Here is a 25,518-nt window from a genome sequence, read left to right as displayed (position 1 = left end):
AACAGTTATGAATAAACGCTACACAGCCTAATACGGATTGTGTCCCTGCACTCATTTTGGGCATTCTATCCGTCCTGAAGGAATGTACGTGAGGCTGTCTAGGATAGAATAGCTCGTATCCCATCCATACAACACGGTCTGAATGTAGGCTAGATTAAATATATTGGAGGCCTTTAATGTGTGATCAACCATCACAAATCACTTGGATGCAACGCTGCCGGTAGCATGATGTGTACGCAAGTCACCAAGTGTAGCCTAAACGCCAGAGTGTTAAATATCTTCATCGCATAGCCTATAGACCTATAGACCATGGACTGGATTCTGGATCTATATTTCAACATCACTCTGAACACTTTCCCCTTCACGTCAAAGTATATGCGGTCGCGATCATTATAAAGCTGAACGGATTTGGTTCAGTTTCAGCCTGGACGAATGGCTTGGGTTGGTTTGGTAGCGATCAGCATCTTCACCGGCCCCGATTCACAAACAGTTAAAATGAATGAAAGGAAAGAAAACACCCCAATCTTACCCCCCCTTTTGCACCGTCAATACAAAAGCCCCGTGTTGTGTCATCATCAATAATGTCCAACAACAGGCGTATTATTGTTGGTTCCGTCACCGGCGTGCACCAGTCCAGAGCAACATTAAGTGGACTCACCTGCTTTTATTCTAGTGATGTTTTGCAAGCCTGCGATTCGTTCCACCACCACTCCCTGCAAATCCACCATCTTCCCTCTCACTCTCCCCCTTTCTGCCTCAGCCTCTCTCTCTCTCTCTCTCTCTCAGCCGCCCGGTTGAGCTCGGCAGCTGTCGGTCTGTGCGCGACTCGCAATGAATCCGCGCCCCTCCCCTTTTACACGCAACTCTCATTTACACATGGGGTGGTCCGACTCCGCATCTCAAAAATTAAGGGGGAGGGGGGGGGGGGGGGCTTTGTCTACTGCTTTTTCTATTGAGGTAGATTTGTCGTCCCCCCTCCCCCTCCTCATGTATTATTGCATTTAAGACATTGATTGTCAACCCTTTGAATTTCAAAGACACAGACCCCCCCCCCCCCCCCCCAATCTGCAAATTCAGGGTTAATTTAACCCTGGCAGAATTCTGGGCGGTGCACTGCATGGATGCAGGGGCAGGTGCACAAATGTCACCAAAAGGGCAATCCAACAACATTTCTAAAACACCATATGAGTGGATCATGTGGAACTACTATAGGTCCTGACTGGGCCAGGGGATTCGTCTCACGGCATAGTGAGGGTGTGCAGAGAGAGAGAAAAAAAGGAGGCCTACGTGAAATTGGGGTGTCCCTGCTGAATAGCCAATGCAAAAAAATACCCATCTAAAATGACACTTTTCTGGCTTTAATGGTTAATAAACTCAGGCAGCTGCTTATTGATGTCACTGTTCAGGTGATGATGCAGAAGTCATGACTCTCTAATGAAATATGCCAAACAATAAAAGTATAAAGATTGATAAACATATCATGCCTCCGCCTCCCCTCTCCTCAGTGCACACGGTGAGTAAAAAGCTACATAGATACCGTTTGGGGTGCTTGGCTTTAGTGCTGCACTAAAAAAAACCAAATCATCTGTCGTGCCATTTAATGTTGTTGTGCCACTGAACAGGTATTGAGCCGTTATGCAGCTACAAAAAACAATGACTTGAAAGCTACACTAATACACTATTCTGAAAAGTTGTGATCGCATTCGAGCTGCCCACAGGGCACAAGCTTTTAAATACACACAGCAGTGAGTGGAGCTATAGGGCTGGTTTCACAAAATCACTGAGATTTCCTTTCATTACATTATACACTTGTCAGGTGCACACACACCAGAAACGACTAATGTCATCATGATCTGTCCACACAGTTCACTGGCTGATGGTTATGGTCTCGAAGGAATCGCATGTCGCATATACAGTTACTCCCATTAACATCAGTTTTTAATTTAAAATAATAAATAAATAAATGTCAGGCTCAGGTGAAAAAGAGATAAACCACAATGGTTTGGGCTTTATTGCTATTCCTTGACCTTAATACCATAAAGACATTAGGTGACACGTGGGGGTGGGGGTGAGTATGTACTAGTTACGTCTAGGTTAAGTAAAACTTAGGGCTGGGCCATGTGGACAAAATCAAACATCATTCACAACCATTTTGACCAAATACCTAAATATCGTATTTTCCCCCCCCAATACACAATCTACAGTGTATATCTACAGTGTAAATGTGATCATGTAGATTCTACACGTTCACGTGTCGTGGTGCAACACTTGTAGACAAACACTTTGTTTTAAATTATAAAACAAGGTGATTAAAACCAGGAAAACACCACACTTATGCCAAATCACGGCATTGACAATCCAAGATGATATTCTAGTCTCATATCACAATGTTGATAATATGGATATTGCCCAGCCCTATAGTAAAATGTGACTGAAAATGCAAGACATTCTCTTGGTGCTTGTGTGTTGAGCTGAGAGTATACATAGGGCTGCAACCAACCATTCTTTTCTCAGTGATTATTCTATCAGTAACTGTTTTTTTTTTGTGTTGTGCAAAAATAGTGAAAATATCCACCTATAAGCTTGTAGATCTGCTATTTTCACAATTTGACATTTTCTGACAGTAGAACCAAAAATAAAAAACCTTGACCAATAATGAAATGGCCAAAACAGGGACCGATTATTAAATGAAACCCTTTTTGTTTTCTGAAAAAACTTCAAATATTTACATAGCATCACATTTGTAATTTTTGAATACTGTACAGTAATCCCAAAAGGCGGTCCCGTTCAGAAGGGTTAAAAAAAAACCAAAGGGGTTTCCCGTCCAGAATGGGTTGAATAAATGAGTATCGCAATTTTGTTTCTTCTTAAATTGATTATTTGGATAGTGTTGCAGCCCTATAGGCTAGCGGAGTAGAATGTGGTGGGACGCAAACAGCATTCATTGTGTTTGTACAGGATCAACTGTGCAGCCGCTGAGCAATGACCACAGGTCACCATGTTCCAAAGTAGGAAAAGCTACGAGCTATACTCCTCCTGAACAATGAAGAAACATCCACTCAAAGAGTAGTTTTTAATTGCAAAAGTCTATATTCTTTTTTTTAAACAAAGCAATGTTGACAGAGAAGGCAGCCTGTCGTCGTTGCCAGCTATATGTCGGTGACAGAAGAACATAACAGTTTTAAGAGGACAATAGTTGGAATATTAGGGTTGACCAACCTACAACCAAAGTAATAACTTTGACCATTATCCTAAAATAGTCCCCCGCAAAAAAAATTAAATATGGTTATTGTTTTTGACCTGTTGCTAACTGCACACCATGTCTGGTGTTTGCAGTAGCATGTAGCACCAATGGTTGTAGCAGGAACTTATTTCCGTAGTGCTCTATCGTTCAAGCATTATAAGTTAAAGTACCGCACACGTTGATAAAAGACAGTTCATGTGGTTAGGGGTTTTGCTTTTTTTTTTAAACCTTTCAGTTAGTGATCACAAGCAGTCCAACAGTGTTTCCCAGACTTCTTTCTGCTGAAGATAAGATAAATCTCCTCAGGAACTTTACAAAAATACATTGTGAATTAAACACTTAAGCTCTTATTTCTTGAGCTTTTTTCTTAAATGATTATTTATGGTCCATTTTGACGTTTTCAGAAATTCCTTTAAAAAAAACACTCCTGAAATATATTCCTGAAAAGTATTTTTTAATCTATTGAAATAGTATATCTACGACCCATACAAATGGGTCCGCACCCCAAAAATGTATTCTGACCCATTGCTTGGGAAACACTGCTGTCTTGTGACATTTGCAAGCTTTTTTTGTTACTTTAGCTTTGATACTTTAATTTCTTTGCTACACACTAACTTGTCAGGTACAACAATGAATGACATGTTAACGGACTATACCCAAAGGTGAAACTAAACAAAAAAATTAAGAATACAGTGAAACGGACAACAGAACAAACCCCTAATTGCTAGAAAATCAGAGATGGGAAAGATGTGTAAGAGAGAATTTAAACATAAATAAGTGCTGGCCCCCTTCAGAATGGAAATGCTAACTAATCCTCAACAAAATGAATAATAACTCAAAGAAAAGCAGAACCCAGATTGTGCTTGAATATTCGCCATTCTAAGTGCAGGTGAAAGTGGATTGTAACACTCTTGATTTGATGCCAAATTAATGTGAGAGTTGACAGACGTTGCCGTTTTGGTTCTAAAGCTGGCAGCATAGCATGAAGTTGAACCTTTTTCTCATAGACCGGCAGTTCTCAACCTTCTCTGGATCATGGATCAGGGCCCACCTATCTGTTAACTGGGCAGATGGGTGGGCCCATGGGGCCGCGTGCATTTTCAGAGCACGTTTACATTATTGATCAATCAATCGACTGCGTTACGGCTCGGATCAATGTAACCGACGTAGGCTACTTTAAAGTTCCTATTTATCTGTATCAAAATCACGTGTTCAAAGACAAAATAAATAAAAATATATATATATATATATATATATTCTTTGTTTTGTTATATGTCTGCTGTCGTGAAGAAACCACCAAACTCCAAAATGTTCATTTTTCAGGAAATTAAAAATAATCATTTTTCAGGAAATCAATGAAAAATGAAAGATAGAGTTGGGTGGTTTCCTCCCAAGAGCAACGATATGATGTTTTAGTATTAAAGTTATTCGTTGTGCCAGATATTTTGGGGGCCCCACTTGCAAGAATATCCTCACAGGTTGAGAATCACCGTCCTAGCCGGCGTTTCTTCAAAGCTTTCAGTGCAGCGTTGCACAAATAAAACAAATATATAAATCACGAGTGTCTGTCTGACCACACACTGATGCCTCTTGGAGGTGCAAGAACTGCCTAAACTTTGCTTAGGGCGATGCGTTTGTTCCTTTTACATCCTTATGTTCTTATTGACGTCACAGAACTATCCCCACCCCACCCCACCCCACAAACAAGTATGCTGAACTCGTCACACAGAAGTCTAGTTTTAGGTAAAACACGACAGAATTGTGTGAGGATGAACAAAAAAGGTAACAAACTAACAAAAATAAACAACGATTTCAAATAAACATTTGACATGTTAATGATTGTCGGCGTCATCTATAACTTTCTCGCTGAATGGAGTTGGGTGAATGCAGGTGAAGCTGAATGCCGAGCCAGTGACACAACATCATTTGTTAAATTGCTATATGTGGACAGTAATCCTTTCCCATATATGCGACCTGAGGTATTGTGACGGCTGAAATAAGGCAGAATCTACTACTAACCAGTCCCACAGAGACATATGCAGCTTTCCATTCTGAAGGGGTTTTGATTGGCTCAGATCACGCTCTGCTAACAAGTGAGATGTTTTTTTTTTCTCCCAGGAACAAACCTGGGTGTGGCACCACAACTGCCTTGACCTATCAAGTGAGAATCCCCCCCCCATCCTTTTTTCAGTCACCGTAGAGAAAAGAGAAGAAACCAAGTTGCCCCGCCCCCAAAAGACCTTTTTCCTCATGCTTAATTCATGTCTAGTTGCATGCCGGTGTCGCGTGCAGAAAACAGGCCGTCTTCAAGGCGAGCTGTTTGGCGCGTAGGCTATTTTCTGCACGCGAGACACCGCTGCACGACCACGCATAAGATGGGACTCGCACGTGAGCTTCAGACGCGTCGTTTCGTATCATGGGAGAAAAGCAACCAATAGCACAGTCAGACCCACCGTGCGTTGACCCCTATTGGCAGCCACTTCGCCAGTAGCATTCTACACATTAAAAAAGGGCCATTCCACTCATTTTCAACATTTTACTATGTCATTAATATACCTATGAGTGGAATGCCCCTTAGAGGAGAGCGAACCACTAAAGTGCATGCGCGAGTCCAGCTCAAATCAGGCTTAAAGCCAAATTCATACAAAAATAGCCGACCTACAAGCTCACGAAGCGGCACGGACGCGCCACACTGGGAGCGTGTAGGACGGATATTTTGGGGCGCGACACAGCGTTGTGCGCCAGAGCATAAATGATGCTTAAGTTTAACACGTCATTCCAGATCCTAAAATCGGTAGAGGTTAGCATTAAGGGAAGCAGAAGCTGATCCTAGGTTTGTGAACTCCACAGAGGTCGGAGTGAGATAGAGAGCGCGCAAGGGGGCTAAAATATGTTCCTCTTGGGGGGGGGGGCTACTGGCCGATGACCGCATCCAGCCACTTCTTGTAGGCCACAGCAAAGCGTCTCTGGTCCGGGCCGTCGTGGCACCCGTCCAGGATTCCGCGTACAAAGCTGTGCTCAAACGACAGGACGGGGGGGCCGGGGGGCGCCGCCGCCGCCGCTGCCACGGCGGAGGCGGGCCCTCTCTTTAGTCGCTTGGTGTCGCGGGGGTCCGGCAGGCTGCCCCCCCCCCCGGCGGGGCCCCTGCTGGCATCCACGTCCATAGCTTCGCTAGCCTGTGGCAGTCTATTGGTGGTGGTGGTGGTGGTGTCCGCCGCCACTGTCCCGCAGCCGCCTCCGCCTGCCGCGCTGCTGCTGGTACCCAGCTGGTCTGTGTGAGCGGTGGAGGGGGTCTCACCGGACCCTGCGCGGGGGCCGCGGTGGGCTCCGTTCACGGTGCCGGCGGGGTGCTGCTGGTCCATCCTCCAGTGGTGCCACAGGTAGAAGACGGAACGCCTGGGAATCAGTCGGAGAAAGCATTATCGTCACTGTCGGGGCAGAGACTCATTCATAGATATTTTTTTTCTCTCTGCGCATGAAACCATCTTATTTATAATTGGTCGTATAGGGAACAGACCCCCATTCAGAAACACCGCCATTCAGAAACCCGGTTAGGCTTAGGGTTCTGGTGTTTCTGAATGGCGGTGTGTAACCGGTCGTATAATGGTGTCGAGGAAAAGTAGTCTATCGGTTGATTTTAAATATATTGAACAAATGAAAATAATTAACTCACTCAGTCAATGCCAGACTAAATAGTCATTAACACAGTGCCAGTGATTTTCCTTTTTTTCCCTTACCATTAAGTAGTCACAGAATATTTATGTCCACTACGACTAGTGGGGGGGGGGGGAGTGAACGGCCACCACTGCGCCAAAACACAGCTGAAGTGCCCATGAGCAAGGCACTAAAATCCAACTGCTACTCAGTGGCCAACACATAGCTCCCAGGTTTTAATGTGGGTGTGTCTGTGTGTAGGATGAGGATTAAGCTACCTCGCTGGGTAAATAATAATAATAATAAAACATTTGAAAAAAGTTCAAATCACAATGCCAGTAAGAGAAGTAGTAGTCCACTCAGTCTGGAGGACCTGGGCTGGAAGAGTTGAGACATGTTTCTAGTACCCTCTGGTGGACATATAAGTGACCAACATCAGAACTGAAACTTTAAGGATGAAAATCTACAATATCAACGTTGTCTTGTTGTCTGTCCGTTTTGCAGCATGGCTCAGCCCTAGATATCGTTCAGTGTCCGGATGTATCTTTTAGGACTTTCTTTCACGTTTAATACCTCCTGTGGAAATTAATGGTTCTGGCTAATCGGATCATAATGGTCCACTGAAGGTCACTTCATTTTATACTGTATAATATTGACGTTTTTAAATGAAGGGCGAGGCAGCTTGGTAAGTAACAAAAACGATGTACTGTAGGCCTGGGGCCGTGGCTCAGCGGTCCAGGCACCTTGGCTGGTAATCCAGTCTGGCAGTGTGCCGCGGGTTCGACTCCCGGCCCGACGGCCTTTGCTGCATGTCACCCTTAGAGTATATATATTAATAGAGACGGCACCCGGAGGAAACCCTGAGGCGAAATGGACATAGTGGTCGAATTCGGTCGACGGCAGCGCGTTCACGTGTTTGGGGCCCAATCCATCCCGGAATGCACTCTGTTCCTACCCGGAAGGAGGAGTGAATTCACCTCATGCGCTTTTGAGCAACTTAATGGATGGGAGGAGAAATCCGGTGCCGTCTCGATAAATATATACTCTAAGATGTCACCCCCGCCATCTCTCTCTCCCCTATTTCCCGTCAGCCTACCGTCTGTCCCTCTATAAAAAATATAAAATAAAAAAGGCAAAAGCCGCAAAAAAAGACCATTAAAAAAAAATATATATATATATATATATATATACTGTAGATGCCAGACATTTATACCGACGTCACTGTACCGATGTCATAAACGACTCGCATCATCATATGGCTCTTTTTGCGCTTCAAGAAGCAAGCGTACTGTGCTGCGCTGCGCTGTCCGTCCCATGTATGAATTTCACAGACACTACATACAGCTCGGTATCAAATAACATTCTCAGAACCCTCCAAAAGGAAGAAAAAGCCCCAACGTTGCCAACCTACGATTTACCGGTGTGCATACTGCAGTTGTGGGCCAGTGTCACACACACCGAACAGGGCACAAGTCACAACCCATCATCACAGCGTGGGGCGCAATCCATCGCCATGTTTTTTGGCTATATAGAAGTGTATATTTGTATGTCTCTAAATGTTATGATGAATTGAACAAGGTGGACCCTCTGAATTGAACAAGGTGGACAAGGGGGACCCTCAATACAAAAGAAAACAACTGTTTTTTTTGTATTGAGTTGTGCTTGAAATGTACTGTAATTCTGCAGACTGTTAATACATACTTCAATCAATCAATCTGATCTCTGATCTCACGGAGCTGTGAGATTATTTGCGCAACTTTCAGCTACACTTAAATTTGAACAAAAGAACATTGGACTCTAAATATAATTAGCCTCACGTAGCGATACTAACCCATTTTGGGCCGGGAACCCCTTTTGGTGTTTTAAACATTATGTTATAATTTAGCTATTGAAAAATAGCAGATCTACAAGCTCATAGCGCGACACGAGCTTGTAGGTCTGCTATTTGTTTTTTTAAATCGCTAAAATGTGCCTCAAATCTTTCAGAAATTTGTCATGACTTAGAACACTTTTTTATTTTAATTTCACGTCAGGCCTGAATGGGCCCAATATCACTTTATTAGATTTCCTTCTGCCTCATATTTGCATACTGGGCCCTGGTTGGTTATTAGCACAGACACTAAATCTGCCTGGGGCAATTATGCATTGCAAAGGCAGATGAAGGCTGGCGAAAATATAATGTTTTTTTTCTTTTGGTCACAGCCTGCTGTATATTACGCAGCTTATATTTGAGCATACGGTCATCTTGAACTAAACAATGATATTGCATCGTGGTGAAATAGAATTATTGTAAGGCAATGCGTTAAGAGTACGAGACTGTTAAGCTCCAAACGACAGTATGACAGCATGCAGCCAAGTGCTTAATGTTCTTGCCATCTTCCGACCGAACAATGCATTTGTCCTGTTGTTTACGCCACGCGCACCCGTTTTAAAATACCAAATGATCGTATTATATTTGGTCTTAAATGAGGTGTGGTCTGGCGCTACCAGAGAACGTCGCTACCTGCGTTTAGAACCAGCACGTAGCTGGTGGTAAAAACATCATGTAGTCCAGTGGTTCTCAAACTGTTTAGAACCAGCACGTAGCTGGTGGTAAAAACATCATGTAGTCCATTATTTACTCAACTCAACAGTAAACAAAACCAACATACGTATTTAACCCATTTTGACCCGAGATCAGATTCTAAAAAGGTCTTCGACATCCTGACATCTGAAAAAGCAATGTTTCTGTCAGTCGTTCTTCGATTAAAAACAAATAGCAGACCTGCATGCTCGTAGCGCGCCACTCGGTGGCGCGCTGTGAGTGTGTAGATCATTTTTCAATAGCTAAAGCATAACATAATGCGGGGTAACATAACATAACCAAAAGGGGTTCCTGCCCAAAATGGGTTAAAGTGACAATTTAAGGACTTTTAAGACCTATTTAATATTAAAAAAAGGGAACAAATAATAGTATTACGTCAAAAGTAATCAACTACTATAAAACAATTTCAAACATTGGCCAAACTATGGTATATTAACTGAGAGAAAGAGGCAAACACTATGAAAAAATATGGAATATTAACTGAGAGAAAGAGGCAAACGCTGTGAAAATAGCCGATCTACAGGCCAGTATACTCTTAAAGCCAAGCCTGAGAGGAATCACCTGTGACACCAGAGTGTCTCGTGACCGGGGTAAGACTGGATCAGGTCCGTGCACAGCTCCAGCTCCTGGTGGAACAGCTGATGGACAGAGGTTAGACCTGCTTGTTCCTCCTCCTCCTCCTCCTCCTCCTCCTCACTGAAGGCTTCTGCTACGTCCGCCGCCTCGCCGTTGGCTTGGAGAGGAGCACCATGGAGCGCACTGGTGGCGGCCGCCTGCCGCGCCAGGGTCTTGAGCAGAAACTGGCGGTAGTGGAAGCCGCTGTGGTCCGACACGTGCATGGACACCCACATGCGCATGGAGGACAGCTCCTCCTGGAGAACCTATAGCGTCAGTGGTGGACGGCAACACAAAGTACATTTACTTTAAAAGTGTACAAAAAAAGAACTAGAACTTTTTTACGTTTCAATCTGAAACAGAAGTGTGTTTCATTATAACGATTATTATTATTTGTTTTATTAAATCCAAAACTACTAACCACCATTACCGTCGGTAAACACTGGACGCATTACCGCAATAAAAATAAATCCATGCCGTCGCAGCCCTAGTACAGGCGTCCTTTCCTTCTTTTACGAATACCTTAGTGGACTATCGTTCTCCACCCTCCTCCCCCTTACCTTCACGTTGTCCTCGGCCATGTGCTGGAGCACCCATGTGCGGTGGGACCAGGCGTTGTAGTTGGAGGGGTAGCGGTCGGCGGCGTCGGCGCACACCCTCATCTCCTGCCGCAGGGTGCGGGCCAGCCGCTTGGCGAGCTGCTGGCTGCGCTCCGCGGCCGCCGCCGCAGCGTCGTCACACCGCGACGGCTCGTCGCCTCGCTCCTTCCTCCGAGCGCCCTGGAGGACGCAGCACTCGCGCATCACCTGCTGCAGCACCCAGCGTCTGTGCAAGCGAGCACGCATGTGGTCAATTCATTAATAACCCATTTTGACCTGGGAACGATTCTGCAAATGTCTTCTAAAATCCTGACTGTTTTCTTGAAAAAGCAGGTTTTTGCCATGTCAGTCGTTCTCAAACGCTTTCGTGTCACTTTTCACGATTCTTCAAAAAACAGCAGACCTACAAGCTCGCAGCGCGCCACTCGGTGGCGCGCTATGAGCTTGTAGATCTGCTATTTTTCAATAGCTAAAGCATAATATAATGCTAACACCAAAAGGGGTTCGCGCCAAAAATGGGTTAATAATAATAATATTTAGTTCCTTATCTGCTGCAGCACCCGGTGTATGCAAGGAGTAATAAGAATCATCATCATCTTTTTCTCATATCAGGCCATCGAGGTTCATATCACAAAGACAATAGCATAGAACACAATAGAAAATGACAGCAGTGAAAAGAAAATGCACTACAGAATAAGAAAGTCACGCCATGCGCTCACATGCGTGCACACATACACAAATGTGTATGTTGCCGTGTTCATGAGCACCAGTGATCTCATTCCCGTATGTTTGGTAGAACAGCCAGTGAGTATCACTATCGCTCCCTCAGGTCCTAAAACTAGTTGTTCTGCATATACTTGCTGGGTGTCTACTAGTGCCTGCAAGAGTTGCACAATAAAAAGGCAGCAGTATGCAGAACAGCTGACTCGTTTAGAGTCGTTTTTGGACTAGGACTAGTGATAACGATAACCCCCATCTCCATACAATTTAGGCATTTAGCAGACGCTCTTAATCCACTAAATCCAGCGCTATAAAAGCGCTTTAATGTTCACGTTCATTTGCAAAGGGGCAGCGGGCAACATGCGATGTTCTCAAGAGACCCACCGGTGGATCCATGTCTCAGGGCTCTTGGGGAACTTGGTCAGGGCCAGTTTCCCCAGGTAGAGGTCCTTCTCTGGGTTCAGCGTACCGCACTGCACTAGCTCCTTCCTGCAACACAACGTCCTCAAGGTTTAGGGGTTCCCAGCCCTGGCCTGTCTTGGCCAGGACTGCGGAGAACTGAGGAAGGTCATCATTAGTCGTCAGTATTTGACCAGAAAGCAAAACAAGACGGCATGACTTCAAAAGCGATACGACGCATGTAATTGTTTTTAATCTTTGAAGGCATAAAATAATTGTATAATAAACATTGTATGTCCTGTTTGGCAGTAGCAGATTATTTTGATAATTGGTACAGTCATTGTTTTTTGTGATCAAGTTTTTATTATTATTCAGCATAGACGGGACAGATAAGTAAGCAAATACAAATAAATACAAAATGACAATACAGCAAAGAACCAAATCAAATATAGGTACAATACCGTTGAAAAAGAGAAGTAAAGGAGAGAGGAAATAACAATAATCAAGACAATAAATGGATGTATTGTTATGTTGGCATGGTTTAATGATGTCAAGCGCGTTTTCTTTTGCCCCATTGGTTCGAGCTATAGAGAGTTCCAAAGAGATCATGTGGATCCATTAGGACTTTGAGTTTGTGGGGAGGTTTTCATCTTAGGACCTTCTTTGCAGCTGTCAGCCCTAAGAGCACTAAGTGGGCTTTTTTTTGGCATTGTCAACCCGATCGCTGAATCGTCATTCAACATGAAAAATATTAGGCAAGAGGGGAATACGAGTTAACAATACCTCGGATAATACTTCTGAAACTAAAAATGATGGACATCTGGGCACTCACTCATTTGACACACACCAAATCATATGGATATGTTCCCTATTTGTTATTGATGCAGTCGTACAGAGCCAGAGTTGAAAACGTTTCCTTGGGAGTCAATGTGATGGTTAATAATTTCGTGATGAGAGGGGAATATTTTCCCCAGACTCTTTTCCAATTGACCAGCTGCCAATTCTTTAAGTCGACATTCCAGATTCTCTACAAAGACCATATAGAGACACCCATTGGCGGGCAAGTAGATTCTCTTAACGTCTTATACAAATAGGATAAGCCTTCACATTTGGGAATCTTAGTAAACGTATAATGTATACGTTATCATCTGTCATGTTTGCACTGTGCAAAACAGACATTTACTTTATGCATCTTATGGTCAGGGACATGGGGCTGGGTCGGACCGTCATACCTGACATTCCATGCGGTGGTGAAGTCTGGGTTGAGCAGCAGTAGTGTGCAGGTGATGTCCACCAGAGCTGTGTGTACGCACAAAAGACACACACAAACACACACAACATTTTCAAATGATATACCCCCAGCTCTGGTGGAAGACACACACAAACACAGCAGTCAAATCCAGGTTTGGATCTGAGACACTCGCAGCACAACGGGGATGGCGCCCACACAAGATTGCTACAAATGGCACTTGGGCCACGTTTACGCGGCAATGATCAGAACAGAAAGCGACAAAGTGCCGCTGTGTTCTCACTTTTTATTCTGCAGTTACATTTACACGGTGCCTCAGCAGTGATTGAAACCGCTGTAATGTGCATGCCAGGTGGCGGTGTGACACGTTTGCCAGGTAGACCAGTCAGTCACACATGCATAGAACCACTGCCGTACAACTTCTTATCACAGCTGTTTGTTTACATCTATGTAAAAGCGCGCGCATTATGGCGTGAGCCATGATGTCACACGTTTTGTCGTGTTTGACCGTTTACATGGAGACGAGAGGCAGAGCGTTTTCAAAGATTGCCACTCTGGAACGGGGTTTCACATCATTGCGTTTTCAACCCCCAAAAACACCGGCTCCGTCCAAAACGGAAGGCACATCTTGACATTTTATTTCGCCGTTTTCACTACTAGAAACCGTTTAAACGGGGCCTACAGCGTCACATGGGTGGACCACATCAAAAACATGGAATTAGCCATTCGCTAAACCCAACCTCAAATTGATTGTCCAATGCCAATCCAAATAGTTTAGCAACCGTTGCTAAGGCTGGCAAGCTTTCGAGACCTCATAGCCCGTCTTGTATTCTTGTATTTGTTTTCCTGAATAAGAAATAAGTTTAGGGTTAGGCATAGTTTCACTGGGGTTACGTTTAGGAACGGGGTTAGGTTTAGGCACCGTTTTACTGAGGGTCAGGTTAGGTTTAAGGTTTAGGTTTAATAATAATAATAATAATAATAATAACTTGGATTTATATAGCGCCTTTCAAGAAACCCAAGGACGCTTAACAATACCGTTTTATGCATAGTTTACTAGTTTAGGAATACCAGGCCGATTAGTTCCGCCGGCTGTGCGCCCGTGGTGACCGTTTTGAGGCGAGCTTTCCAGTATTGTTGAGAATCCGTGTGTTTTGGAGCCGCATACCTTCAGGGTCCAGCCAGTGCTTGCGCTGGCGGTGCTGCAGCAGCTTGTTGTGGACATACGGGAGCAGGAACTTCACACACCAGCTCTCCACGCCCAGCTTGTTCTCCTCCAGCACGATGGGGCTGCGGTTGTAGCGTGCCTCCACGCACGGGATGAGACCGATCTCATCGCTGCACGCCACGGAGGGAAAGACACACACACACACAGGGTCAGGGCATAAAGCAAAGACAAATATCAAGAGTGCTTTGTTTAGACGGAAAGCACTGTCTTTACATTTATTTATAAATATAAAAAAAATGTAAAGATTGGCTCATTTATTTGTAGATGATCAATAATTGTAGTCCAAGTCCAATACTATGATATATTTCATTCGTAAATAATGGGCATTCTTCATAATGAGTAATTGTGCTTCAATATTTTGATGCCAATACTTTTGAACAATGACTTTTACTTGTAAGAGTATTTTTACACTTAATTTCAGTCAAAACAAAAACAGTAAACCTGCATGGAACTAAATAGTACAACACGATTTTGGGGATCCTCGACATGAAAAAGTTTGAGCACCGCTTATTATAGAAAGTGTTTCAGAATACTGTATCTTAAATCGGCCTCAGGTCTCAAGTCTTCCCATTTGATCCTCCCATTTGTTCCTCCATCAGTAATAATGATTTTATTTGTATTACTTTCCCAGCAGTACTGTATGACAGTGTTGCTCGACAACAATCAACGAACCGGAGCTGACAACAACAACTCCTCATCAGATAGCGATGCAGTGCAACATGCAACACTTTACGTTTATTCACTTGCATGTTGGGATTCTTCTAGAAGGCGTTGGCCCACTTGGCCACCCTTTGGTCATTTGTCAGTTACAAGTGACTTTCATTTACATTAATATTATTACAACATGCATTAACCAGCTAAACAAGCCCCATTTTATTCAACAATGGCATGTCTGCAGCTTGCGGATCAGCTATTTTCTAATTTATTTCGCCAAAGTTTGACACAATTGTAAACATTTGAACAGGTTGACTTTGGCACTGTAGGCTATATTCAATCATGTCAATATTGTTGCACTTTTACTCAAAAAATAATTCAGATTATTACTATTTAGAATTTAGTATTTTTATTTTTTAATAAAATAAATAAAAAAATTGAAAGATTTGTTTTTGGCTTTTGTGCCTTTATTGATAGTTACAGTGAAGACGGACAGGAAAGAGGGAGAGAGAGAAGGGGAGAGCCATGCAGCAAAGGTCGTCATGAACAGGACTCGAACACACAACGTCAGGCCAGAGCCTATGTGTGGCATGCGCCTGGACCACTAGGCCAGCGGGCTCCCCACTGTCCCAGTATTAATATTTCTACATTATGTTCATGCGCTATGCTGGTAGTGGTACTTTGGTTTTCTGGCTTTCAGAAATGACATCACGTGGCAGCCAAGTCTATGGACTTTTTATGTGGCAGCCACAGTGGGCGTCCCTCACTTCACACGAGTGAAGACCCTGTCTTCACCAGGGGGTCTGGGACCCCTAGGGCTCCTCCTCAGAGTTACTCCCAGGGAGGGGGCTGCCACATCTTTATGTTAGGATATATAACCGGGCCCAGCATCCCCATTCCGAGGAGAACTTTAACCAAAAATCGCTATTTTCAGCAAAGAGTTTTGGTGAAGAGGGACAAAAAGAGCAAACCAAGTACAGAGTGGAAGGTCACTCAGTATTGACGGTTTATGTAGTGCTGTCACAACAAGTCTAAGAAACTATCCCTGCTTCATCTCTCTCTAAGCTAGGGGGTCCATGCAGACCCTTGCATCAGAGCAGTGGTTCTCAAAGTGGGGTCCAGGGACTCTCAGTGTCTAACTCTGACAGTGTCTACAAATGGAACCAAATGGACCCTTGCAAGTCTGTAACTCTGACAGTGTCTACAAATGGCAAATGGAACCAAACCCAGCAAGCACGGTCAGGACCTGGAAGAATTAGTGACATATTGATCGTGGCCAGATCAAGTCAAACCAAGACTAGTCAGATCTGGCCCAGAACTAGCCGCAATTTGCAACTCTAGATTATTTTATAATGGGATGAATCTAGAGTTGCAATACCCTCCGTTGACTCTCCATTCATCCAATTCGGTTTTCGATCTGCTTGTCTTAAACAACGTTAAACTCACCAACATTGCAGCTGTAGTCCAAGCTTGAATTATCCTCTTTCAATCTGCTGAGCTTGTTTTTCATAAAAATCCACCGTAGACATGTTATGAGCTACTTTCTGTCAAGATATTCTGTGCAGGTGATTATTTTTCTAAGTGCTGGAGTTTGGAAGCACTCGTCGTATGTCACTGAACGGGCCTGCGTAACACCCGTTTCGAATTTGCACATAATGCAGGAGGCAGCAGCGCGACCCGTTAACAAAAACGAGTGCTTCCAAACTGCAACACTTAGAAAAAGAATAACCTGCAGAGGATGTCTTGACAGAAAGTAGCTCATAACATGTCTACGGTGGATTTTTATGAAAAACAAGCTCGGCAGATTGAAAGAGGATAATTCAAGCTTGGACTACAGCTGCAATGTTGGTGAGTTTAACGTAGTTTAAGACAAGCAGATCGCAAACCAAATTGGATGAGTGGAGAGTCAATGGAGGGTATTGCAACTCTAGATTCATCCCATTATAAAAAATCTAGTTGCAAATTGCGGCTAGCCCAGAAAATCACCTTATTTCAACCAACATATATTCTGCCCACTGAGACGGACATCGTTGGATGAATCAGAGAGAGTCTGATCGAGGCCAGAATCCACTTAAGTCATATCATAACTATTAACTAGTCAGATCTGGCCCAGAATAGGCTATATTATTTGTGAAGACGTCCTGGAAATGACGTAAAGATCATCCCCATATGGGCTGTGATCTGGCCTAGTCCTGAACGTCTCCGGAGGACGTCATCATAATGTCATTTGGCTTGCTGGGAATGCACCCTTACAGGTCTGTAACTGACTGTCTTTGACAGTGTACAAACCCCAAAGGGTTCCAGATAACTTCCATGGGTGCATTTGGTTGCATGGTGTATGTACACTGTCAAGAGTTTAGGGGAGACCTTGAAATGTAGAAGTTTGAGAGCGATTGCTTTAAAGTACAAAATGAGAGCACTTAATTGTTCTTCCACCACTGTTTGTTTGTTTGATTGAGTGTGTGATGGTTTATTAGCCTTGCTGATGCTCTCCATTCCATTCCCGTGGCTCAGTCACAACAACGCTGCTGCAGTACGACGGTGTCGTTCGCCGACAAAAGCTACACCTCCTATAGCCCGACAAAACAACTCGTCGTCGGCCGGCGGACAGCGACATTACATGCCAGTAACTATACAGTGTAATACTTGCATGTTGGGGTTCTTCTTGAAGGCGTTGGTGATGTCTTTGACCACCCTCCGCACCAACACATCGACCTCCTCCTCGGACTCCGCCATCTTTAAAAAAAATAAAATAATAGTAATCCCGAGGATGACGTCACCACGACCCCGTGCGTCATCATCATGCTCTACTATGTTCATCCGGGTCGTTGTTGTTGTTGATACGTGACGTCGAGCGTGCCGTGTGTGTGTGTGTGTGTGTGTGTGTGTGTGTGCGTGTTTGTGTGCGTGTGCGTGTGTGTGCGTGTGCGTGTGCGCGTGTGCGTGTGTGTGTGCGTGTGTGTGTGTGTGTGTTTGTGTTGAAAAGAAACTTATTTTGCTCAGTTTACAGGTCTACAGCTCTATGGTCTACAGCAGTATAGTAGCCTACATTAAGCTTTCAAATATTTGGACAGGACAAATATTTATATTAATACAATTAATTTAAATCAGAATCATCTTTTATTGTCACATCACAGTTTTACAAGTAAAATCACACCCGTGTGAACCGAGTGGTGCAACTCCCCTCCCCCCCCCCCCCCCCCCCTCTCTCTCGCTCTCTCTCATTAGCAGGCAACAGTGCAGCACGTGCAGCACTATCTCTCTCTCTGTTTCTGGCACAACAGCGCCCCTACTGGTACTAATAGTCACACTGGTGCTCATTAACGTCACATAGGCGGACACATAGGTGAACACGGACATTGCTGTTCCTTAGCCTGGCTACTAAAGCCAGACTCAAATCACACTGTCGAATTTTGCCAACGGCTGATTCGGTCTCTCTCCCACACACACACACACACACACACACACACACACTAGTACAGGGGTAGGCGACCGTGGGGTGGTAGAGGACATCTCCCCGAACGCGTGGGTATGTCCAGATAGTTGCCTCGCGGAGCCGTCTTTTGTCCAGTGTCCACTTTATAAAGTCCATGCACTCCAGTGAATAGCATTTATCCATTTAGATAACTTTATTATTATTATTATTTAATTACTTGTTTTTACACAGAAACATAATGTGTGTCTTATAGCATCAGTTAAATGCTTAATTTGTAGTTTTAATGTGCAAATTAAACTTTTTTTCAATACTCTAGAGGGTACTCTTATTTTGAAGAGATCGTCCACTGGAAGTCTTAAATTAGCTCACTAGATTAGCTCACTAGACAGTGCCGGCAACCTGCTACTCTAGAGCCACATGTGGCTGTTGGGGCTCCGTCTTAGAGCAAATTTAGAACTTCCTGTCTGAGAGCTAGCAGATTTAAGACATCCGGTTGCTTTCAGAATAAAATATTATTATTTAATTCGTTAAATAAATAATTTTTACATTACATTATTAGTATTATTATTACATTACAGTTATTGTAAAGACACACATTATGTTTCTGTGTAAAAATAAGTAATTAAATAACATAAAAAAGTTATCTAAATGGATAAATGCTATTCACTGGAGTGCATGGACTTTATAAAGTGGACACTGGACAAAAGACGGCTCCGCGAGGCAACTATCTGGACATACCCACGCGTTCGGGGAGATGTCCTCTACCACACCCCAGTCTCCGCTAAGCGGGAGAGGTGTAAAAATCACAGCAGCAGCCCTTCTACTGGGGTCAATGCAAAGAAATGTACCGTTTCCGGACCCAGAATGGACACTGAACAAAAGACGGCTCCGCGAGGCAACTATCTGGACATACCCACGCGTTCGGGGAGATGTCCTCTACCACACCCCACTCTCCGCTAAGCGGGAGAGGTGTAAAATTCACAGCTGGAGCCCTTCTACTGGGGTCAATGCAAAAAAATGTACCGTTTCCGGACCCAGAATGGACACTGGACAAAATACGGCTCCGCGAGGAAACTATCTGGACATACCCACGCGTTCAGGGAGATGTCCTCTACCACACCCCACTCTCCGCTAAGCGGGAGAGGTGTAAAATTCACAGCAGTAGAGCTTCTACTGGGGTCAATGCTCAAAACAGTACCGTTTCCGGACCCAGAATGGACACTGGACAAAGAGGCCTCCGCGAGGCAACTATCTGGACATACCCACGTGTTCAGGGAGATGTCCTCTACCACACCCCACTCTCCGCTAAGCGGGAGAGGTGTAAAATTCACAGCTGGAGCCCTTCTACTGGGGTCAATGCAAAAAAGATTACCGTTTCCGGACCCAGAATGGACACTGGACAAAGAGGCCTCCGCGAGGCAACTATCTGGACATACCCACGTGTTCAGGGAGATGTCCTCTACCACACCCCACTCTCCGCTAAGCGGGAGAGGTGTAAAATTCACAGCAGTAGAGCTTCTACTGGGGTCAATGCTCAAAACAGTACCGTTTCCGGACCCAGAATGGACACTGGACAAAGAGGCCTCCGCGAGGCAACTATCTGGACATACCCACGTGTTCAGGGAGATGTCCTCTACCACACCCCACTCTCCGCTAAGCGGGAGAGGTGTAAAATTCACAGCTGGAGCCCTTCTACTGGGGTCAATGCAAAAAAAAAAGCCGTCTTTTGTCCAGTGTCCATTCTGGGTCCGGAAACGGTACATTTTTTTGCATTGACCCCAGTAGAAGGGCTCCAGCTGTGAATTTTACACCTCTCCCGCTTAGCGGAGACTGGGGTGTGGTACAGGACATCTCCCTGAACACGTGGGTATGTCCAGATAGTTGCCTCGCGGAGCCGTCTTTTGTCCAGTGTCCATTCTTGTCACATTCTGTCTCTCCCTCAGTCTGTGACTCCACACTGGCCACTCCCATATCCCATTCCAGCACACCCAGTTCACCCAGTTCCATTTACACACCTGTCTTCAACTACCTCCTCAGCCCAGCAGTGAACACTTCCCCAATCAACCTGCTCACTATATAACTGGACTCAGTACAAACACTCATTGTCAGTTCATAACCTGTTGTCATTGATGTCCTGCCTGTTCCTGCGTTGACTTGTATGTCATTCTTGATTGCCTGATTCCTACCTGCATCTACCGTGTAAGATCTGCTTATTCTTTATTATTAAATACTTTATATCTATCTACTCTAGTTTGTTGTGACTTTGCTCCTGGGTTCAACTCTGTCTGCATCCTTGACAGTATGAACTGACCATAAACATGAACCCAGCAGAGTTACAACTATTCAAGAGGAAGGTGGGGGAGTTTGAAAATGTTGTGGATCATCTCATGGCCTCTCCCCCTAACCTGCATGCTAGACTTCAGGAGGAGATTTCTATTCTACAACAGTTTTTCAAAGAGAAGCCATGGGTTAGCCATTTTGTTCCACACTTGGATGTTGTCCGTAGGAGGCTTAATGATTTTGAGACTAGCTTGCTTCCTGCTTCCCAGCCAGCTCACACTGTACGGCTTGGAGTGATGAGTCTGCAACCCACCAGCCCTGTTGAGCAGAATACTGCGGATTATGTGGATATGGACTTGTTAACATATTTTCGCAGCCGTGTGAAAATTCCTGTTTATCCCGACACTGTTCAAGCCAAAGAACCACTTCACGCCCCAGATCTTTATATGGGCACCCGCCTGGCTCTGGGAGGCCCCCGTAGTGCCAACAAACAGAGAAATGTCTCCCTGGGTCGCCTAGCCACCAAGCACACCCGGCCGGCCATTTCCAGTTCAGCTCCTGCCCAGCGACCACCTGTATCTGCTCCCAGGTCTCCAGTGATGCAGTCCCTGCCTCGGCCTGCCCTTCGGTCTGCCTTCCCTCAGCCTGCTAGTTTTCAGCCTGTTGACACCCAGCTAGCAGCCCCAGCAGCTCCAGCTCCGGCCGCTGCAGACCTGTTTTCTGCAGTCCCGCCTGCAGCGCCGCCTGCAGCCCCGCCTGCAGCCCTGCCTGCAGCACCGCCTGCAGCACCGCCTGCAGTTCCAGCTGCAGCACCGCCTGCAGTTCCAGCTGCAGCACCGCCTGCAGTTCCAGCTGCAGCACCGCCTACAGTTCCAGCTGCAGCACCGCCTGCAGTTCCAGCTGCAGCACTGCCTGCAGTTCTTCCTGCAGCACCGCCTGCAGTTCTACCTGTAGCATCGCCTGCAGCTCCGCCTGCAGCTTCGTCTCCTCCGTCTCCTGTTTCCGCTGCAGCCCTGGTTCCTGCAACATCGCCTCCAGAACCTGCAGCACCTCCGGCGTCGCCTCCTGAGCCTGTGACATCCCTGCCTTCAGCCAAAGTGTCTCCTGCCTCGTCTCGGCCTCCCGGTCGTCCGCCAGACGACCCCTCTGCCTCGTCTCGGCCTCCCGGTCGTCCACCAGACGACCCCTCTGCCTCGTCTCGGCCTCCCGGTCGTCCGCCAGACGACCCCTCTGCCTCGTCTCGGCCTCCCGGTCGTCCACCAGACGACCCCTCTGCCTCGTCTCGGCCTCCCGGTCGTCCGCCAGACGACCCCTCCACCTTGTGTCGGCCTCCAGGCCGTCCCCCTGAAGGCAGCAGCTCTGCCTCTGGCCATCGTCCCGGCCGTCCTCCAGAGGTCTCCTGTTCTGCCACGTCCCGGCCCCCCGGCCGTCCGCCAGACAACACCCGCTCAGCCCTGGTCCATCATTCAGGCCGCCCACCTGAGGTCACCTGCCCAGCCCCAGTGACATTGACCCCAGTAGAAGGGCTGCTGCTGTGAATTTTACACCTCTCCCGCTTAGCGGAGAGTGGGGTGTGGTAGAGGACATCTCCCCGAACGCGTGGGTATGTCCAGATAGTTGCCTCGCGGAGCCGTCTTTTGTCCAGTGTCCACTTTATAAAGTCCATGCACTCCAGTGATGAGCATTTATCCATTTAGATAACTTTATTATTATTATTATTATCATTTAATTACTTATTTTTACACAGAAACATAATGTGTGTCTTCTAGCATCATATAGCATCATTTAAATGCTTAATTTGTAGTTTTAATGTGCAAATGAAACTTTTTTTCATACTCTAGAGGGTACTCTTATTTTGAAGAGATCGTCCACCGGAAGTCTTAAATCTGTTCATTAGATCTGTTCACTAGACGCTGCCCTCGCGCTTAACGTCTCAAAGTGAGTGTTGTTGTTGTGTGCAACCACTAAACGCGTCCATCTGAAAACACACGCTATAGAAGGAGACAGGAGTTTGTAAGTCGGTATGCAGTGCACCACCCTGTGGCACCAACCGGCACTGCATAGGCCTACTGACTGTTACAAGTTTCGTGTAAACACACACATCACACACACACACACACACACACACACACACACACACACACACACATACACATGCACACACACACACACACACACACACACACACAAACACGCACGCACACAGTGAAGTATTTATATATGTGCGAATTAAGTATGTATATATGTGCGAATGAAGTATGTATATATGTGTGAATGAAGTATGTATATGTACAAGTGAAGTATGCATGTATGTGCAGGTGAAGTATTTATATATGTGTGAATGCAGTATATATGTATGTATGTACAAGTGAAGTATGTGTGTGAATGAAGTATGTATGTATTTGCAAGTGAAGTATGTATGTATGTATGTGCGAAATAAGTATGTATGTGTAGCCGGTCATATCTGAGCCTCAAGGGCCACCATAGGGATGGCTGCACTATCCACTTCCTGGTTGTCAATCAGTGTTACTATTTAAAGGCCTTGTAGTCTACCAAACAATAGTCTGCTTGGTGGTTACATGGCTGTGGGTCCTGAGACCTGAGTCGTACACTTATGCTGGTGTAATGCTGTTGCCAGGGTGAGTAAGGTGTTTCATGCCTATTGGTTTAATGATGTTTATACTATCTGATAATTGTAAATAACTCTGCTGTTATAATTCAGGTTGATCAGTACCAAACCATTGCTGTGGCGAGAGGGAGTGTTAAGTACAGACAAGTTAAACTGAACTACGCAAACAGACATTGTTGTTTAAAGGGGGAGTGTCAAAGCCCGAGATTAACATTGCTGATAAGGTACATCACGTGGTCTGAATGAAAACAGTTTCAAACGACACGTGACTATATCTCAGGCTCTGACGTGACCTAGCATCTAGCCGAGCTGAGTGGCTAGCGCAGTAAAGGCTAGTGGTTTTGAGGTGGCCTTTTGCGTCATACTAGGTGAAAGTGTAATTAAAAAAATTATTTTATTGCTCGAAAAGCTTCCTTACAATGACATTGAGTTGACGTGTAGGTCTTAGGGTAAGCTGTTGCATAATCGCTATTTCGCACTCGGAGTTCCATGCTGCGGCAGAGAGCTGGGATGCAGCCCTGCTCACGTCCGTTTGTCCCCTCTCACCGCCGGGGCACAGCCTAGTGCGCACACGGTATAGCCTCTGGTAGTCATGCAGGCTGCTCTCAGCCGGTCGGACTCTAAATGTGTGAAAATAAAATGTATATAACGTACTCAAATGTGTTAGTTTTACCAATATTGTTTGTTCATGTGAAATGTTTGTTTATGCATAATGAATTGATGAGAAGGCACATCAAAACGGGGAAATTGCCGTACTCTTTGAGTGTGTGTAAACGTATGTTTTCTCATGCCAATAAAGCCCTTTGAATTGAATTGAAATTAATTGAGTGTGACTCTGTACCAAATAATAAATTGCCTCAACTGATCGTCTGACCTGTCCTAGATTATAAGCCATGAAAATATTCTGCATTCTTTCCCATTCTGCAGCAAGGGGCGATATAATGCTGTGATTCATTCCACTTTACTGACCGTTTCATTGCCTATATGTCCGATTGTCCGTCATGAGTGACTATACTCGTCGCCATAATATAAGAAAATGTGTGCTGTAACTGCAGACCCGAATAGTTCTGATGATCCTCATGGGGGCTATCCGCAGCCCCGCCTCCCCCCCCCCCAGCGGTGAAAAAAAAGAAGTTGATGTTTTCTCGCGTTTACGCTGATATAATGACGTGAAGCTAGCGGAAAGGCATTTACGTGGATTTCATGTGTCCCGACCTAGAATGCCTGTGATCATTTAATTATACTTCGTACTAGTCTATATATATGATATATAAATGCCGAGTGCACTTGCATGCCTATGCATGCATTCTAGAGGCAAGTCCCATAAGGAAACTGCCCCTGCAAGCGACACCTTTTTATTTATTTATTAGGATATTTCTATAGCATGCGCGATTGCGCTGCTCACTTGACAGCCTTCTCTAGGCTACTCGCAGTGCAACGCGTTGTGAGCTTGTAGATCGGCTCCCGTGGACTCGCGGTGCATGTTAAAAAACAAACTCACAATTATAATAAGAACATAGGCCTACACTTATCTGCATTCTGCACTGTACGAATCCAACGTTGTTTAGTGTTGTTTAGTGAGTCAGTTCTCTGACTGTCGGTGTGTGTGTGTGTGTGTGTGTGTATGGAGGGGTATAATATTTGATATACATAAAATGATCACCCATACAAGTTGATCATTATAGCCTAAATAACGCTATGTCAAGTTTCATCATACTTCTGGTGGCTATTTGGAGAGCTCCAAGTTGTGCACGGAGAGAGAGAGAGACCGCCCCCCCATATCGGTGTGTGTGTGTGAGAGAGAGAGAGAGAGAGAGAGAGAGAGAGTGTGTGTGTGTGTGTGTGTGTGTGTGTGTGTATGGAGGGGTATAATATTTGATATACATAAAATGATCACCCATACAAGTTGATCATTATAGCCTAAATAACGCTATGTCAAGTTTCATCATACTTCTGGTGGCTATTTGGAGAGCTCCAAGTTGTGCACGGAGAGAGAGAGAGACCGCCCCCCCATATCGGTGTGTGTGTGAGAGAGAGAGAGAGAGAGAGAGAGAGAGAGAGAGTGTGTGTGTGTGTGTGTGTGTGTGTGAGAGAGAGAGACAGAGAGAGAGAGAGAGAGAGGGGCGGACACAGGTTAGGCCGGCCGCTAGAGTAGTCACAGGCAGTGATAACGTTACGTGAAGCTCCAGGGCTCCGTGAGCCCTGTTCAGCACTTAGCCGGCTGAGG

The 25,518-nt window shown here is 45.2% G+C and overlaps 2 protein-coding genes across 2 annotated transcripts in view; both read right to left on the bottom strand.

Annotated features, from left to right (window-relative positions):
* The window catches only part of apba1a (amyloid beta (A4) precursor protein-binding, family A, member 1a), a gene marked incomplete at its 3' end in the record, with an annotated part of 38,293 nt that extends 37,539 nt beyond the window's left edge, over window positions 1-754 (bottom strand). Inside the window, exon 1 of the mRNA XM_080765644.1 lies at window positions 659-754. The remainder of the gene's footprint in view (window positions 1-658) is intronic.
* A 4,200-nt stretch (window positions 755-4,954) lies between these two features.
* ptar1 (protein prenyltransferase alpha subunit repeat containing 1) lies at window positions 4,955-17,693 on the bottom strand. Its single transcript, XM_080765177.1, has 7 exons — window positions 17,597-17,693; window positions 14,233-14,402; window positions 13,048-13,114; window positions 11,801-11,905; window positions 10,658-10,922; window positions 10,044-10,363; window positions 4,955-6,640 (listed from the first exon to the last, which is right to left on the bottom strand). The coding sequence occupies exons 1-7, from the start codon at window positions 17,680-17,682 to the stop codon at window positions 6,157-6,159; spliced, it is 1,497 nt and encodes a 498-aa protein (XP_080621303.1). The 5' UTR covers window positions 17,683-17,693; the 3' UTR covers window positions 4,955-6,156.
* Between the last annotated feature and the right edge of the window lie 7,825 nt (window positions 17,694-25,518).

Source organism: Protomyctophum bolini (assembly GCF_963924005.1).
Source record: "Protomyctophum bolini genome assembly, chromosome: 6".
NCBI classification, from domain to species: Eukaryota; Metazoa; Chordata; class Actinopteri; order Myctophiformes; family Myctophidae; genus Protomyctophum; species Protomyctophum bolini.
Note: the sequence above shows the minus strand (reverse complement) of the source record. Positions and strands in the feature narration are given on the sequence as shown.